This window comes from Mus caroli, chromosome 16 (assembly GCF_900094665.2).
Source record: "Mus caroli chromosome 16, CAROLI_EIJ_v1.1, whole genome shotgun sequence".
NCBI lineage: Eukaryota > Metazoa > Chordata > Mammalia > Rodentia > Muridae > Mus > Mus caroli.
Genome location: NC_034585.1, coordinates 35,811,214 through 35,826,872, shown reverse-complemented (window position 1 = coordinate 35,826,872; position 15,659 = coordinate 35,811,214). Strand labels below are relative to the sequence as shown.

Genomic DNA, 15,659 nt, shown 5'->3' with positions numbered 1-15,659 from the left:
CATAGGCTGGCGCAACCATGGCCAATGTGTATGATTGGTTTGTTTTGTTTGTTTGTTATTTTGGTTTTTGGTTGGTTGGTTTTTTGGATTTTTTTTTTTTTTTTATTTTTTCTATTTAGGGTTTCTCTGTATAGCCCTGGCTGTCCTGGAACTCACTTTGTAGACCAGGCTGTCCTCGAACTCAGAAATCTGCCTGCCACTGCCTTCCGAGTGCTGGGATTAAAGGCGTGCGCCACCACGCCCAGCTTTATTAGAGTTTATAAGGACCTGAGGGAGCATTATTTGAATGGCCCGGGATGATATTACAAAGTTTAGACACAGATGTTTAAGCTGCTGCTCTATCTTTCATTTAGTAAACTTTACTACCAATTACAGGCATGTTTAGTCACCCACCAGTGACGGACTGACCTCAAAGCTGAACTCTTCCCAGGCAGCCTACAGACAGTTATATGCTGTTCTTACTAACCACTTCTGGAAGCCAAATGAGTGAGTCAGGACAGTGAAAAATTAAACATCACCAGCTTGACATCGTAAGTAGTGGTGGGGTTAAAGGTCAAGGTGACCATGAAGCCACACAACTAGCTGCCTGTACCACTCAGCCCTCCATGAAATCGCTCTTGAGATCTCTCCTGCACAGCCGCATTCAGTAACAACAGGCTGAAGCCCAAACCCATCTTGGGTAACATAGGGCAAACCTATAAGGAATAGGAGAAGTAGGAGACCTCAGGGGTGTGTGTGGGCTAGCACTGGCTAACATGGTATGGGGGGGGTGCTCTCAAAAAACAGGCTTCCTCCCAAAGTGCATGTTAGGACAATGACACTTCCTAGGGCTTCACCCCATGGCTCCAAATTCAGGATTAGAATTTCCTCTGCTCTCCTCGAGGGTGGGTGAGGGAGGACAATTCTCTTTCTGATGATAATGTGTTTTGGTTTTTTGGGTTTTTTTTTTTTTTTGGTTCTTTTGTTTTTTGTTTTTTCGAGACAGGGTTTCTCTGTATAGTCCTGGCTGTCCTGGAACTCACTTTGTAGCCCAGGCTGGCCTCGAACTCAGACATCCGCCTGCCTCTGCCTCCCGAGTGCTGGGATTAAAGGCATGCGCCACCACAGACAGGCACGTTGTTTCCTGCACAGACTCCAGGGTCCAGGGAAGCCCACCCTCACCTGGTGGATGATATAGATGCCGTAGTCCAGCTGTTGCCTCTGCAGGAAGGGATGCAGGTGTTCCAGCAGGTAGACCAGGTGCTTCTCTCTGTTCCTGTGGGGAATGAGGATGGCCACCCGCTGCAGAGCCTTACATTCCTCAGGGTGATACCGGCCTCTGGACACTTTGGGGTTCTCAGCCTCTATTTCCTCCAACGTGAGGTCCGGCTTAAAAACGAGCTTGCTCTGGCCTCCTGCAATCAACACCGGACACATGGTCGTAATCAGAGCCAGGGCACGGAGCTCTGGGGTTTACACAGCTGATTCAGATGAAGGCTTGGCCCTCCGCCTGTAGCCCCGTGAGGACCACAGGTCCTACTGCTCTCTGGATGGAAGTCTCATGAGCCGTACACAGAGCACTAAGACAATGGCAGCCTGCTGACAAAGCAAGTAACTGGTGTGTAAGAGCATTTCCCGTGCCTGGCCAATCAACTCTGGCTTCATGATCCATTTTTTTTTTTTTTTTTTTTTTTTGAGTGAACCACGCAGACTGCCCAGCCACTTCACCACCCACTAATGATCAGGGCAAGACACAGTAACTCCTCTACCAAGAAGGATGGAATATGAAAGCCAAGAACATTCTACAGACTCCACCTCCTGCGTGAGGCCCTCTTCCCACTTCTGCCCTACACTCCTCATGCTTAGGTCCCTGTGGGCGAGGCACCAGGAAGAAGCTGAAGCCCACCAGACTCCCTAGCCAGGATGACAATGGCCTACATTCCTCTCCCACCATGCCAGGGTAGATGCTTTCAGTTAGCACAGCATCTACCCGTGAAATTCGAGGCTGTCCACGGTAATCAATCCTGAGCAGGGCTTCGAATATCAGACTGAAGTAAGTAACCCCCTTTTCCTGACCTGCATACAAAGGATAGCGGAGGCAGAGTTCTGCTTAGGAACTGAGATCATCTCCTCTGTGCCCTTTAAGATCCCACATACATTAGAGAAGCTTTAAATCTGCAAGCTGCTAACAGGCTGTACTAAACCCCTTCATCTCCAAGTGGCCTCTCTCAACAGTCTTAGGCATGCTAAGATAGACATGCTGCAGTTCCCACAAGCAGGTTACAAACAACAGGCCTACGAAGAGCCCCAGGCCGCCCAGCAGACCTCTCTCCTAGTGTAGATGACAGGAAGCCATAGCTGCCTGTCTGGGAGGGCAGCTGGACTACACAGCTAGAATGACAGACCCCCACCCCCACACCGCCTGCTTACTGTGTCCACAGAAAGACTGTGACTTAAGTGGTAACACAGCAGGTGTAGCACACAGGTACACCCCGATACCCACTGAGACAGTGAGAACCACCACGTGGGGGCAGAACAACTCCAAACTGGTTGATGTAATATAGTATGGATGATAAAATTAGGATGATTCGCAGGATAGGAACGAACTGTATTATTGATGAGAATCGACAAACTGGAATTGGAACAGAATGTTCAGTTGCCGCGGCCACACACAAGCCCATGTCTGTCCTGTCTGTCAGGTTCAAAGGCCCATGAGTCCTGGAGTCAGGATATGGAATGAAAGGAGTAAGGGCCTCACAAAATTCTTGGAATATGCCATAATTTAAAAAAAAAAAAAACTGGCATGCTGACGCCAAGGTATAGCTATTTTGCAAAACTGAATTATTATTCTACTATTCATACTTTCCTGTACATCAGTGAAGTAACTTTTTGTAGTACTTACAGAACACAAACAGCATATACTTACTGAGGTTTGGAGACACCGAAGGGCAGTTAGCAAGCTCTGGTTTTTTCGTGGCCCCATCATGGCCCAGAGTTTCTTCATTCCCCAAATGTATGACCTTGTGGAAACTAGCCATGAAGTCCTTTGCCTTGGGGATCACTTGAATAGCACCCACAAAGTAGTTGCTGGTGGCCCACCCAACCACCGTCAGGCACAGGGTAAAGAGCAGCAACAATCGTAACTTGTAGGAGAGGTGATAAGGTGGGTTGCAGCCCATGTCTCTTAGGTTGTGAGTAATCTGTATCTCTGTTTCAGCTGGAGTGAGGAGGTTTCAAATTGTACTTTTCCAGTATGACCGGGGATTTGATGGAAACTCATGAGGTAATGTTTGCCACTGCTCAGCAGTTCTAGCCCAGAGATCACTGAAAGACAATCACAAAGGATGGATTATGAATGGAAATCCTGTCCTAAAATGACAAGACCTCAGTACTCATTAGAAACCCAATCCCAGCTGAGCTGCGGTCTCAGTGAGATGCTAGCCCAGGGCAGAGCCCAACAGAGTATGGTGGGGTGGGACAAGAAACACAAGGGGACCCAAACAGAGGTTGTGAATAGTCTATGAGAAAAAAAAAAGTCAAGAGCAGGGACTTGGGCTCTCTACCACTTATGAGCCACGTGACCTATGCCTAGTCACTTCATTGAGCGTCCTTATCTTCCCGGAGCTCCTTTATCTGTAATGTGGGGGTAAAATGATACCTACCTAGACAATATCTACCTTCCTACAGAGCTGGACTAGCATAGAAATACTGACCAGCCTCCTGGGATGCACTAAACAGGGGCCATCATCCTCACTGCTACATTAAAGAGACTGGTCCAGGAATGGCCAATGTGGATGTACTGGCAGCTGCCTGGACCGCCACTCTATCAAAGGTGTTTCTCACAGGTGATAAATTGTCCTTGGTTTCATACTTCAGTACCATGAGGTGAACTAATACAAATTCATCTCCAAGAGGTGTTATGCTCTTAGTTATTAACAACAACAACAACAAAAGAAAACCAGCTTTTCAGGGTACTTAGGGCCCACCATCTACACCAGTGCATTCACTAGATGGTAAGGGTACTTGTGGAGGGCCTGTGGGCTGCAGCTTACAACACCCCCACATCCTTTCTGCACCCTCAAAGTCACAGTATGCCTCAAATCCCAAACATCTTACCAAGGAAAATGCAGCGAGTCCTGAAGCCAGACTCTAGTTCATTTCCATAGCCAAACAGACTGTCTGTGCTATGGACCAACAAGGAAATACTTCTGATTATATCTCAAGTGACAAGAAAGGAAAAGCCAGTACAGTAAGTATGTATACCACCCACCTTCAGGGCCTCCCAAGAGCTGGCTCCAGCCCTCCCCAATTGGCAGCTATAGCTCCCTGTGTACACGAAGAGATCTGTCTGTGGGGTGGCCCAGGGTTCATTGCAGGCTTGTACTTCTTAAGCAGCCGCAGAGGCTGTGACCTTTCCATCTCAGCCTGCTTGGCGGTGGTAATAAAATCCTGTGACTTGGCTTCTTCCACTTCTGGGGGCTTTCTGGAAACCTCAGATTGGGGTCCAGTGTGGTTAGCCTCTTGTTGAGGGCCCTCGTACTGGTTATACCCCTAATGACTTTTCCTTGGTACACAAGTATACACACACACACACACACACATTCAGAGATTAAAATCCAGATTTCATATCTCTTGTTCTTTTTATATGACTATTAATTCCAGCATGAAGGCTTAACCTTCATGACCCACTTTAATAATAACCACTTACCCCCTTATAAGTTTAAGTGTTCTCTATAAAACTGGTGGCACAGAAGAAAGTTCAAAGGCAAAACTTATTTCTGTGAGAAATGGGGGTGGGGAAATGCTTTTAGAACACCTCTGTGTGAGAGAGATCTACCCTCTACCCGTCATAGAAGTGACCAGAGGTTTGGAGACAACCTCTCTCGGCATGTTCCCCTAGCTTAGATAAAACTTGGGAGGGCCATTTCAGGGAGCTGACCAATGCTGTCCCAGGGTTGGGTCCTGAGTCAAGCACAGGCACGAGAAAACCCACACAGGGGAGTAGAGAAAATGGCAGAAGATATTGATATTGAAGCAATGCTTGGGGCCTCTTACAGGAAGACTTGCCTCACTTACCTCACTTCTACTCCCATGAATTCACCTTTGATTCCAGCGTGAACTATCAGTCATAAGGATGAGAACAAGTGCTAACGGCCATGAAGAACGTAACAAAAGGGGGGGGTGGGGGCAGCAAGAGGAGAAGTCATAGTCATGGGAGAGAAAGAAGCAAAAGTAAAGAATGGAAGTGAAGTAGAGACAGAGAAAGGAAAAAGAGCAAAAGCCGAGAGAGGAAACGAAGTCGAAGCAAAGGAGACGAATCAGGAAGTCAAAGATAGAAGATTCTGAGGCCACCACAGAAGTCCCTACAGAAGCCGTTCTGAAGCAAAAGTCCATTCAGCAAAGACCCGAGCCCTGTGAGGGAACCTATTGATTAATCTCACTCCCAAGGAAAGGGACGCAAGGACAGTTTTCTGCGTGCAACTGGCAGGAAGAACCCCACCAAGACATTTAGAAGACTTTCTCTCTGCAGTAGGAAAGGTTCAAGATGTGAGAATGACTTCTGATAGAGATTCAAGACGTTCCAAAGGAATTGCCTATGTGGAATTTGTTGATGTCAGCTCCGTGCCTCTAGCAACTGGGTTAACTGGCCAAGGAGTTTTAGGAGTGCCAGTCATAGTCCAGGCATCACAGGCAGGGAAAAAAAAAGAAAAACAGAGCTGCTGCACTGGCAAACAACGTACCGAAGGAAAATGCTGGGCCTATGGGGCTCTATGTGGGCTCGTTAAACCTTAGCATAGCTGAAGATATGCTTTCGGGGATCTCTGAACCTTTCGGGAGGATTGAAAGTATTCAGTTTATGATGGATAGTGAAACCAGTGGTTCTAAGAGATGTGGAGCCATTACATCATCTGACTCAGAACGTGCCAAAAAGGCTTTGGAATGGCGTAATGGATTCGAGGTAGCTGGGAGACCAATGATAGTTGGCCATGTTACTGAACGAACTGATGCTTTGAGTGCTAGTTCATTTTTGGACGGTGATGAACTAGAAAGGACTGGAATTGACTTGGGAACAACTGGATGTCTCCAGTTCACGGCAAGACTTGTGGAGGGTTCCAGTTTGCAGATTCTACCAGCAACCCAACAAGCTTTGCAAATGAGTGGCCCTTTGGCATTTGGTGCTGTGGCGGAATCCTCTTTTCTTATAGATTTGCAAACACGACTTTCCCAACTGACCAAAGCCTCAGCTCTAGCTGCAGCTCTGTCTGTTCTACCTCGTGCAACACAATGTTTCCAACTTCCTAACATGGTTAATCCTCAAACAGAAGAAGAAGTTGGACATGAGACAGAGATTAAAGATGATGTCATTGAAGAATGTAATAAACAGGGAGGAGTCATTTGTATCAATGTTGACAAAAATTCAGCTCAGGGCAGTGTGTATGTGAAGTGCCCATCTATTGCTGCCACTATTGCTGCTATCCATGCACTGCATGGCAGGTGGTTTGCTGGTAAAATGGTAACAGCAGCGTATGTACCTCTTCCAACTTACCACAACCTCTTTCCTGATTAAGTATTACCCAAACACCTCCTGCATTTCCAGAACTGCAAGGGGTTTGCTGACTACCACAGTGAGTCATGTGTTATCAGAATATTAGCCAAGTTAATCCTAATCATACCTCTGATGGAGTATAGATACTTGTGATAATAATTTCCAGTTTTCTTTCAGTGAGCATATAATATGCTTGTAATTTGAAGTATATAATACTTCTACTAATACCTTTGTAATCAGAAGCAAAATGTCTTTTCAAACAAACATTACCCCCAGGGCAGGTGACTCCTGGAATGGGACCCCGGGGAAGGTGCCATCGGACTTATTTGTACTATTAATTAAATAAGCTTGATGCTCTCTCTCCTCCTGGGGCCATTCTCCTATATAATCAAGACACTGATATGGGAAAGGACAGGGGAATCCTCAAAGAACAAAGTCATGAAGGAGTTATTTTAGGGTAACCCTCACCCACCTTCCCAGTCTAGAAATCTGCCATAGAGTTTGGTTTTTTGATTTGGTTGTTTGGTTGGTTGGTTGGTTTGGTTTTTTTTTTTTTTTTTTTTGGTTTTTGTTTTGTTGTTGTCTTGTTTTGTTTTTTGAGACAAGGTTTCTGTGTGTAGCCCTGGCTGTCCTGGAACTCATTCTGTAGCCTAGGCTGGCCTCTAATTCATAAAGATCGACCTGCCCCTGCCCCTGCCCCTGCCCCTGCCCCTGCCCCTGCCCCTGCCTCTGAGCTCTGCGATTAAAGGTGTGTGCTGTGAGCCCCCACCAGCAAGCTTTCCCTTCCCTCAATGCAATGGGTCTGCTCTGAGCACCTGCCAATTCTAAGCACAGGCATGGACACTCACAGGCACGGTGGACACCCACAGGCATGGTGGACACCCACAGGCGCGGCGGACACCCACGGGCCAAAAGGGAAGTACTGCCCTTCTTTAGTTCAGTCTTCTCCCTGCCCTGAATGTCTACAGTTTGATTTTCAAACGTGCTCTCGTCGCCTCTTCTCACTCCGACGAAGAGGAACCCAAGAAACGAGACCGGTAAAACATGGTAAAACATAGTTAGGAGACAATGACATAAGAGCTCACGGTCTTTGTATGTCTGTGTGTTTTTTAAACTTTCCATAATAGTAAAGATTATCTAATAAGGAAGGTAAGCTATAACCAACAGCAACTGGGCACAAACAGACACCATTTCCATGCCTCCAAGGTGCCACGTTTATGCGGTAAATGTTCCTGCACCGGATAGAAAGGCTATGATGGCATTCAGCAGCTGGTAGGCACCAAAATCTGTATCCTAAGACCTCTAAAGCTACCACAGACACGGTGTGTGGGCACGTCACCCCAGGCACTTGGTCTTGCTACCTCGAGATTCTCTGGGCAGTGCGGAGGAAAGGCTGATAACACTCTATTATGGCTCCCAACTAGAAACATTTAAGTTTTAAAATGTGCTCTGTATTTTAATCTACAGAATAAAATTAATTTCCATGAGTATATATTGACATAACTGATCAAATAAAGAAAGGAATAGGAGACAAAAGATATCTCTTTCATACAGGAAACTTACAATTTAGCAGCCAAGAGGAGGGGAAAAAACCCCACTAAGCAAACACTACAGCAATCATTGCGTCAGTCTGGCTTCACCATAGGCATTAAGAATCAACTGATGGGGGGGTGGGTATGGGGGACTTTTGGGATAGCATTGGAAATGTAAATGAGGAAAATACCTAATTAAAAAAAAAGAATCAACTGATGAAGATTTGAGAATGAACAGTTTTGTCTCTATGGTTGCAAAGACTCTCCCTTAATGTTAACTGCAATTGATAACTATACAGAGAAGCCAGCATCACCTTAAAAAGGTTATCAAAAGCCAACATCACCTTAAAGAGGTTATCAAATGACCAGGTAAAACCTACTGACCTCAAAAACCTGTCACTAGTATTGAGAAATGACGTCTATCAGCAGTATTGAGAAATGAAGTCGAGATAGTATTGATAAAGTCTCACTGCTGTGTAAAGGAATAAATATATTAGAAGATGCTACGTAAACTTTCTGTATCATTTTTAAAACTTTTAAGCAATCTAAAATTAAAGTATTACAAAATGTTGTAAAAAAAACAACTCATAAAGTCAGAGACCCTGAGTATATCCCCAATCGATGCTTGGTAAATAACTGAATTCTCAAAAAGATTTGCAACTCTGTGTATTTGTGATGTCTCAAATCAACCTAACATATAACTTTCTAAGATATACTATATGAAGAGAACACAATTCAAGCCTACTGAAGAAAGAGATGCGATATTTAAAAAGGGAGAATGAAGTTGGTGGTGGTGGTGCAAGTCTTTGATCCCAGCACTTGGGAGGCAGAGGCAGAGGCAGAGGCAGAGGCAGAGGCAGGCAGATCTCTGAGTCCGAGGCCAGCCTGGTCTACAGAGTGAGTTCCAGGACAGCCAAGGCTACATAGAGAAGTATGACCCTAGGAGAGGGTTAACAGTAGCAAAGACTCATAGCAGCACCCTCCCATTTACCTTTCTAAAACAACACTGGATCAAGCCTGTTACCCCTTCCCTCTGTCACTGACTATTGAACAAAGAGGGGCTGCTACTGAGCTGCACTGTGTGCATTTATCTCGGCCTTCTGCCCAACAGTGCACACGCTCTAGATGACCACCTTAGAAACAATCTGGCTCACAGTTTGATGTGTTTTGGCCCATGGGCAATTGTTTATGTGCTATGGTGAGGCAACATATCATGGTAGGTGGCATGCAGGAAGCAAAATGTCTCACCTCAGAGACAAAAAAAGAATGGAGAAAGAGGAAGGGGCAGGCACCCACTACCTCCTTCAAGGGCATGCTTGTGGCCCTGCAACACCCATTTTAAAACAAAAGTTGCTGGGAAACATGACATAAACTGAACTAGCAAGTGGCTGAAGTTGTTTTATGGGATAGATGTTTACAGAAGTCACGAGGGTTTCTGGTGAGAGATTTCAGTAGAGGCTCACTGAATATGCCTTCCCATGTCTGTTTGCAGCTATCTGATAATTCTGCAGTGGGTCATAGGAGTCCACTTCTGTAGCCATCACAGGTCAGGTCTACCAATGGTCCTTAGGGCTGGGAAGCTCTGAGATAATTTGGGAAAAAACAAAACAAAACAAACAAGCAAACAAAAAAAAAAAAACAAAATAAAAGCAGGCAGCTCATGTCTTAAAATATTAGTTCAACTTCTTATCAAGTGTATGAGTGTTTCCAGGACAGTGATCTGGATTTTCTGAGTGTATCTGACTTTTACTTAAAAACACTTCTCATCTGTGGCTCCAAATGTGCTTTGGTCAGCTCTCTGGAGGAGTGGACAAAGCTATAGGTTTTCCACACCAGAACTGATAGGTCCGAAGAGCTACGTCTGAGACCCGGGCTGAAATTTAAACAAGAGGTGACTCTCACATGCTGTGAAGTCTCAGACCCAACGAAGGAGAACAGACCTCAGATGGAACGGAACCCTGAGAAATGGCAATTGTCCTTCTGATGGAAAAAAAAAAGGAGTAAAAAGATATATGAAAATGGGATTTTTTTAAAAACACATTTCACTATATATAACTCTTGATTACATCATTCAGTATACAATCAGAGGAGATTGTTGTATTGACGTCCACACTGCCAAAAATAGCAAAACCTTGAGATGAACTCAAAAGTTAATAACAGGGATCTGGTTTCACCAATATCACACCCTAGAGCATATATTTTTATTAAAAGGTGTTTAAGGGACTAGAGAGAGAGTTCAGTCAGTGAGGTGCTTACCGCACAAGAACCTGACGTTGAGCTACAGAATCTCCCTAAAAGCCAGGAATGGTGCCACTGGCCTTAATCCCAATGACACAAATGGTTGTTCCCCAGCCTTCTCATGCTCAGGTGCACATAAGTATGTACCCCCCAAAAATGAGTGTTTAAAAGACCCTAACTATGGAGGAAGAGCTTGCCATAGCCAAGTAAAAAATAGCATGAAAGTGTATATACAATCCCAATTGTGCAGTACATGTGTTCATGATAGCGACCTGTACAAAATAGCAGAAATAGTCACTGAGACAAATCTAAGAAAGCTGTGTTTCTAATTCAGTGTTGGTATGGCTCATTACCAGAAACAAAGCTGTTATAAATAATTTTAAAAAGTAAAAACTAACTAGTTGTCCTTTAAAATATCCTAAATTTTTTTAAATGACATTATTATAGACAGGGGACAGTAATGATCCGTTGCATAAAGCTGGTGGCAACTTGATCATATAAATGCTAAGAGGACCTGTTCTAAAAATGCCTTTCAAACCCCTATCTACACATATACTTTTATCCTCAGTGTGAGTCTGTGTGTGTGTGTGTGTGTGTGTGTGCTCTTCAGCATTAGCCAGAGAAGCCTGTACTGTGTACCCTGTGTACTCTTCTTAAAATACCTATTCCTGGGTCCACACCCAAAGGTTTTGTTTCAATGGTCTGGGGTGGAGCCAAGAAATTTGTATTTTAAACAGGAACCTGGGTAACTCTGATGGTTTTACAAAAGAAAAAAAAAAATAGTCAGAAGTCGCCAATGGTTCACAGTTATAATACCAGCACTAAGACTGAAGCATGAGGATTACCCACCCAGTTCCAGGCCAGTCTGGACTGCATTCATGAGTTCTAGGCTGACTTGATTTGGATGGTCCCAGTGTGGATAAAAGGGCTTCCAAGAGACGTTTGTTTGGTGGTTGGTTCCCAGGGCACACACTATTACTAGCACAGCTCAGAGAAGGGACTAAATACCTATATCAAGTGGCACACAGAATGTAGTAACAGAGTCGCCGTTATGGCCCTCCCTACCTATTCTTCACCAAACAGTTCGGCATGGTCAGCAATTGACTTTGAGATGCCCCCATCCCCCATCAAAGTTGTGGACCTCTCTCAAATTCGGTCAGGCACACAGAGGTTTGTGCTATTTCACGGAGTTTTCAGTGTCCACACAAAGGCCAAATCTGTTCTTAAAATTTCACTTGAAGAACAGAAGAAAAGAAAACCCCCAATGTAGGAGCTAGAGAAAGTACCCAAGAGCTGAAGGGGTCTGCAACCCTATAGGTGGAACAACAATATGAACTAACCAGTACCCCCAGAGTTCGTGTCTCTAGCTGCATATGTAGCAGAAGATGGCCTAACTGGCCATCATTGGGAAGAGAGGACCCTTGGTCTAGCAAACTTTATATGCCTCAGTACAGGGGAAAGCCAGGGTCAAGATTTGGGAGTTGAGTGGGTAGGGGGTGGGGGGGATAGGGGACTTTTGGGACAGCGTTTGAAATGTAAATGAAGAAAATATACAATGAATAAAAAGAAAACTCCCAAAGAAAAATGTCAAAATCAATATTACTGTTAAGAAAAGGAAAGAGAAGAGAAGAGAAGAGAAGAGAAGAGAAGAGAAGAGAAGAGAAGAGAAGAGAAGAGAAGAGAAGAGAAGAGAAGAGAAGAGAAGACCAACCAACAAGGCAGTGTTTCCTTCCCAGAGGCGCATTCCTGCACGCTCTGGCAGGGTTGGGGTGGGGGGTGGGGGGCGGGCAGCCTTCAACTCTATCTTGAATTTCACTTTCTCAACCTGAATCATATCTGACATTCCTTGAGTTTGAAGATTCATTACACACACACACACACACACACACACACACACACACACACCAGTTAATGATTTTTTAAAAATGAGACCGAGAGGCCTTTTCTCAACTCTCAAATTACCACCTTCTGTCTGCTCTTTCATTACCAAACCACTGGGGAGATCAGCCCGCGCCCGGGGCACCCCCACATCCTCCTGCCTCCTGGCTCACTTCTGAACACTTTGCAACCCACAGGCACCAGACTTGGCTAATACCCTCCTAAGGTTACCTCCCCGCAAAGGCCTTCTCTAGATACTTCTCCTCCACACCCTTCAGCACCCGAACTCCTAACCAATCGCCCTTATCTAAGGGAAACCATAAGATCCAGTGATACAGATCCACAGACCCTGGAGGGAACAGGTGCCCGACCTACACACGGCAGGTGGGTCTCAAGCCCTTCAAACCCCATGTGAGTGCCCCTGGCTTGGCCGAAGGTACCTCGGGCCCTTTCAGGCATGGAAGTACAGATCAGATGAGCTGTTTCCCCAGGTGAAAGGCTGTCTGACCCGGACGGAGAAGGATGGGCCTTTTCCAGGTAGAGGCGCCGGAGACACCAGCACCCGGAACGCCGGACACAGCCGGATGCACCCTGCATCTCCCCGCTGCGCGCAGCATCTCCCCAGCTCTGAGCTCTGGGGCACCGGCACGGAAGCCGGAGCCCGGCCAAGGTGGGCCTCTGCAGGCCCCCAACTCGCCCGCCGCTCGCCCGGCGGGACAGCCGCCCGGAGGCCTGAGCGCACAGGCTCCGCGTCCTCCCGGCCCCATCCAGTGGACCCACCCGGCTCACAGCCCGACGATGGCCGCTCGGAGCGCGCAGCAGCGGAGCTCCGGCCCGGCGTACTCACCCCGGACGCGGCCACCGGGAGGCCGCCCGGGGAAGGGGAGGTGGTGAGGAGCAGCCCCGGGGATCGCCCTCGTGAACCGCCTGCGCCGCCGGGAGGCGGCTCTGCAGCCCCGGCTCCGCCTCGCGGGCAGCGCCATCGAGGGGGCGGGTCCGCCCGGTTCTCTCAGGACCTGGTGCACCCTCCCGCCGGCCAATCCCACCACGCGCTGCGGGAGCTTGAGAATTAAAAGGGGTGACACCGTAGTCTTTAGATCACAAACCTTACTGAGGATAACTAGTTAGGCTCCAGGCGCTTCTCAGATTCCATCCCCCGGGACGTCACCGGAACCTGGAAAAGAGATCACATCCCAGTGCTTTACAGAGCAGAAAAATGACGCTTTGGACTTACAGGAATGTGCAACCTTTTGGCTTCTCTGGGCAACATTAAATGAAGGGTGGCTTCAGGCCACATCATAGAATCCAGAAGTCTACAATTACATGTTTATTTTGCGTGACATTACCAGGCGACATTGTCATTTATAAAGTTCATGTTTGAGAACCATGAAATCGAGCACACAAACACACACACACACAAAACAACTTCAGTCTTCATAGTAGTTTAAGTAAGTTTACAATTTGTGTTGGGTTGATTTTATAGCCATCCTGGGGCAAGGGTTAGACACATCCTCAAGAAAGTCTAAAGTCCTGATAGGTTATAGCCTGCTCAGCCATGCATTGTACCAAATTAAAGACCAAATGATATTATGCTAATCATAATATTTCAAATATAATCATAATATTCAAATTAGGCTAAAATTGATAAAAAAAAATAATGGTGGGTTCTTCATAAGCGCACAACAGTCTGCATGCTGCCAGCTCTCTCTGAGGAGCTACATGAAAATCACCCCATCCATCGCAAGTGAAGCAGGGGTTCTCAGCCTGTGAGTCGAGACCCCCGTGTGGAGTTGCATATTTGATATTTATAGTTCGTAACAGTAGCAGAATTACAGCTATGAAGCAACAAGGAAATAACTTTATGGTTGGGGGTCACCACGACATGAGGAACTGTATTAAAGGGTGGCAACATTAGGAAGGGTGAAAAGCGCTGCTCTAAAAGGAGCAAAGTGAATCAGTCCTGAGGTACTGGGCTTTAAACAGGCCTAGGACCATTTTGATGCCACATGTCTGTGTCACCACTGTGATGGAATTTGGAGCCTGTAATCCGAGCCTCCTGCATCATGCTGACGCTTCTGAAGAGCACTGGGAGATGCAGAGACTACTACACCCTGGCAGAAGAAACACTGAAATCTCTCAGTAGAAGACCGGTTTCCCTTAGTCCCATGGAGTTCAAACAGATACAAGTTAACAATTTTAAAATGTTTTCATTTATTTGTGTATTTACTTACTGTTTAGTGCTAAGGAAAGGAATCAGGGCCTATCCTACCTGCTACAAATAGCCATTAAACTACACACAGTTATCACCACTCCCAGCCCTTCCACACAGGCACACCTTGAGATCACAGTCTTTTTTAAACCATTATACCAGTTAGTTTTTGTCAACTTGACATAGACTAGAGTCATCAATTGAAGTATCAATTCCATCAGACCAGCCTATGAACTGATTTTCTTGATTGATAATTGATGTGGGAAAGCCATCACACATTAGATGGTGCAACTCCCAGAACAGGTGGTTCTGGGTTATATAAGAAAGTAAAGCGAGCAAGACAGCAATCAGTGTTCCTTTGTGGACTCTGCTTGAATTCCTGCCTTGGCTTCCCTCAATGATGAACCCAAACATCGAACATGTAAGGTTAAATACAATCTCTCCTGGCTTGACTGCTTCTGGTCGTGGGGTTAATCTCAACAGAGAACAGACTAGAGCAATCACCAAGCACAGGAGGTTTCTCATGAATGAAGGCAGAAGTAATACCCCAAAGAGATGGATTTAAAAGTGGGATTTAACATACTTTGAACAGCTAGAGATCCAGGAAGCAGGCTTTCATTGCACCAAAGGAAGATAGTGTCCTGGTTAGTTGTTTGCTAGCTTGACAAAAGCTAACGTCATCCAAGAAGAGGGAACCTCAACGGAGACAGTGCTCCTATCAGATTGGCATGGATGGTATTTTCTTTTTTTTTTTTTTAATATATTTTATTACGTATTTCCTCAATTACATTTCCAACGCTATCCCAAAAGTCCCCCATACCCTCCCCCCTCTCCCCCATTTCCCTACCCACCCATTCCGCTTTTTTTTTTTTTGGCCCTGGCGTTCTCCTGTACTGGGGCATATAAAGTTTGTGTGTCCAATGGGCCTCTCTTTCCAGTGATGGCCGACTAGGCCATCTTTTGATACATATGCAGCTAGAGTCAAGAGCTCCGGGGTACTGGTTAGTTCATAATGTTGTACCACCTATAGGGTTGCAGGTCCCTTTAGCTCCTTGGGTACTTTCTCCAGCTCCTCCATTGGGAGCCCTGTGATCCATCCACTAGCTGACTGTGAGCATCCACTTCTGTGTTTGCTAGGCCCCGGCATAGTCTCACAAGAGACAGCTATATCAGGGTCCTTTCAGCAAAATCTTGCTAGTGTATGTGGATGATATTTTCTTTCTGAATAATTTACACAGGAGGTTCCAGCTCACTGAGGGTGGTGCCAACTATAGGC

At 45.9% G+C, this 15,659-nt stretch overlaps 1 protein-coding gene and 1 pseudogene across 3 annotated transcripts in view; one reads left to right on the top strand and one right to left on the bottom strand.

Moving 5' to 3' along the window:
- The window catches only part of B4galt4 (beta-1,4-galactosyltransferase 4), a 28,224-nt gene extending 15,098 nt beyond the window's left edge, over positions 1-13,126 (bottom strand). Inside the window, exons 1-3 of one of the 3 annotated variants that reach the window (XM_021184902.1) lie at positions 13,022-13,126; positions 2,906-3,303; positions 1,162-1,394 (exon numbers count right to left, since the gene is read on the bottom strand). In XM_021184902.1, coding sequence (XP_021040561.1) covers positions 1,162-1,394; positions 2,906-3,158 — 486 coding nt within the window. In that variant the 5' untranslated portion in view covers positions 3,159-3,303; positions 13,022-13,126. Of the gene's footprint in view, positions 1-1,161; positions 1,395-2,905; positions 3,304-12,614; positions 12,702-12,954 lie in introns of those variants that run through there. The other 2 variants (XM_021184903.1, XM_029470197.1) reach the window with 2 other exon arrangements.
- LOC110311535 lies at positions 4,990-6,547 on the top strand (annotated as a pseudogene).
- Positions 13,127-15,659: the final 2,533 nt, after the last annotated feature.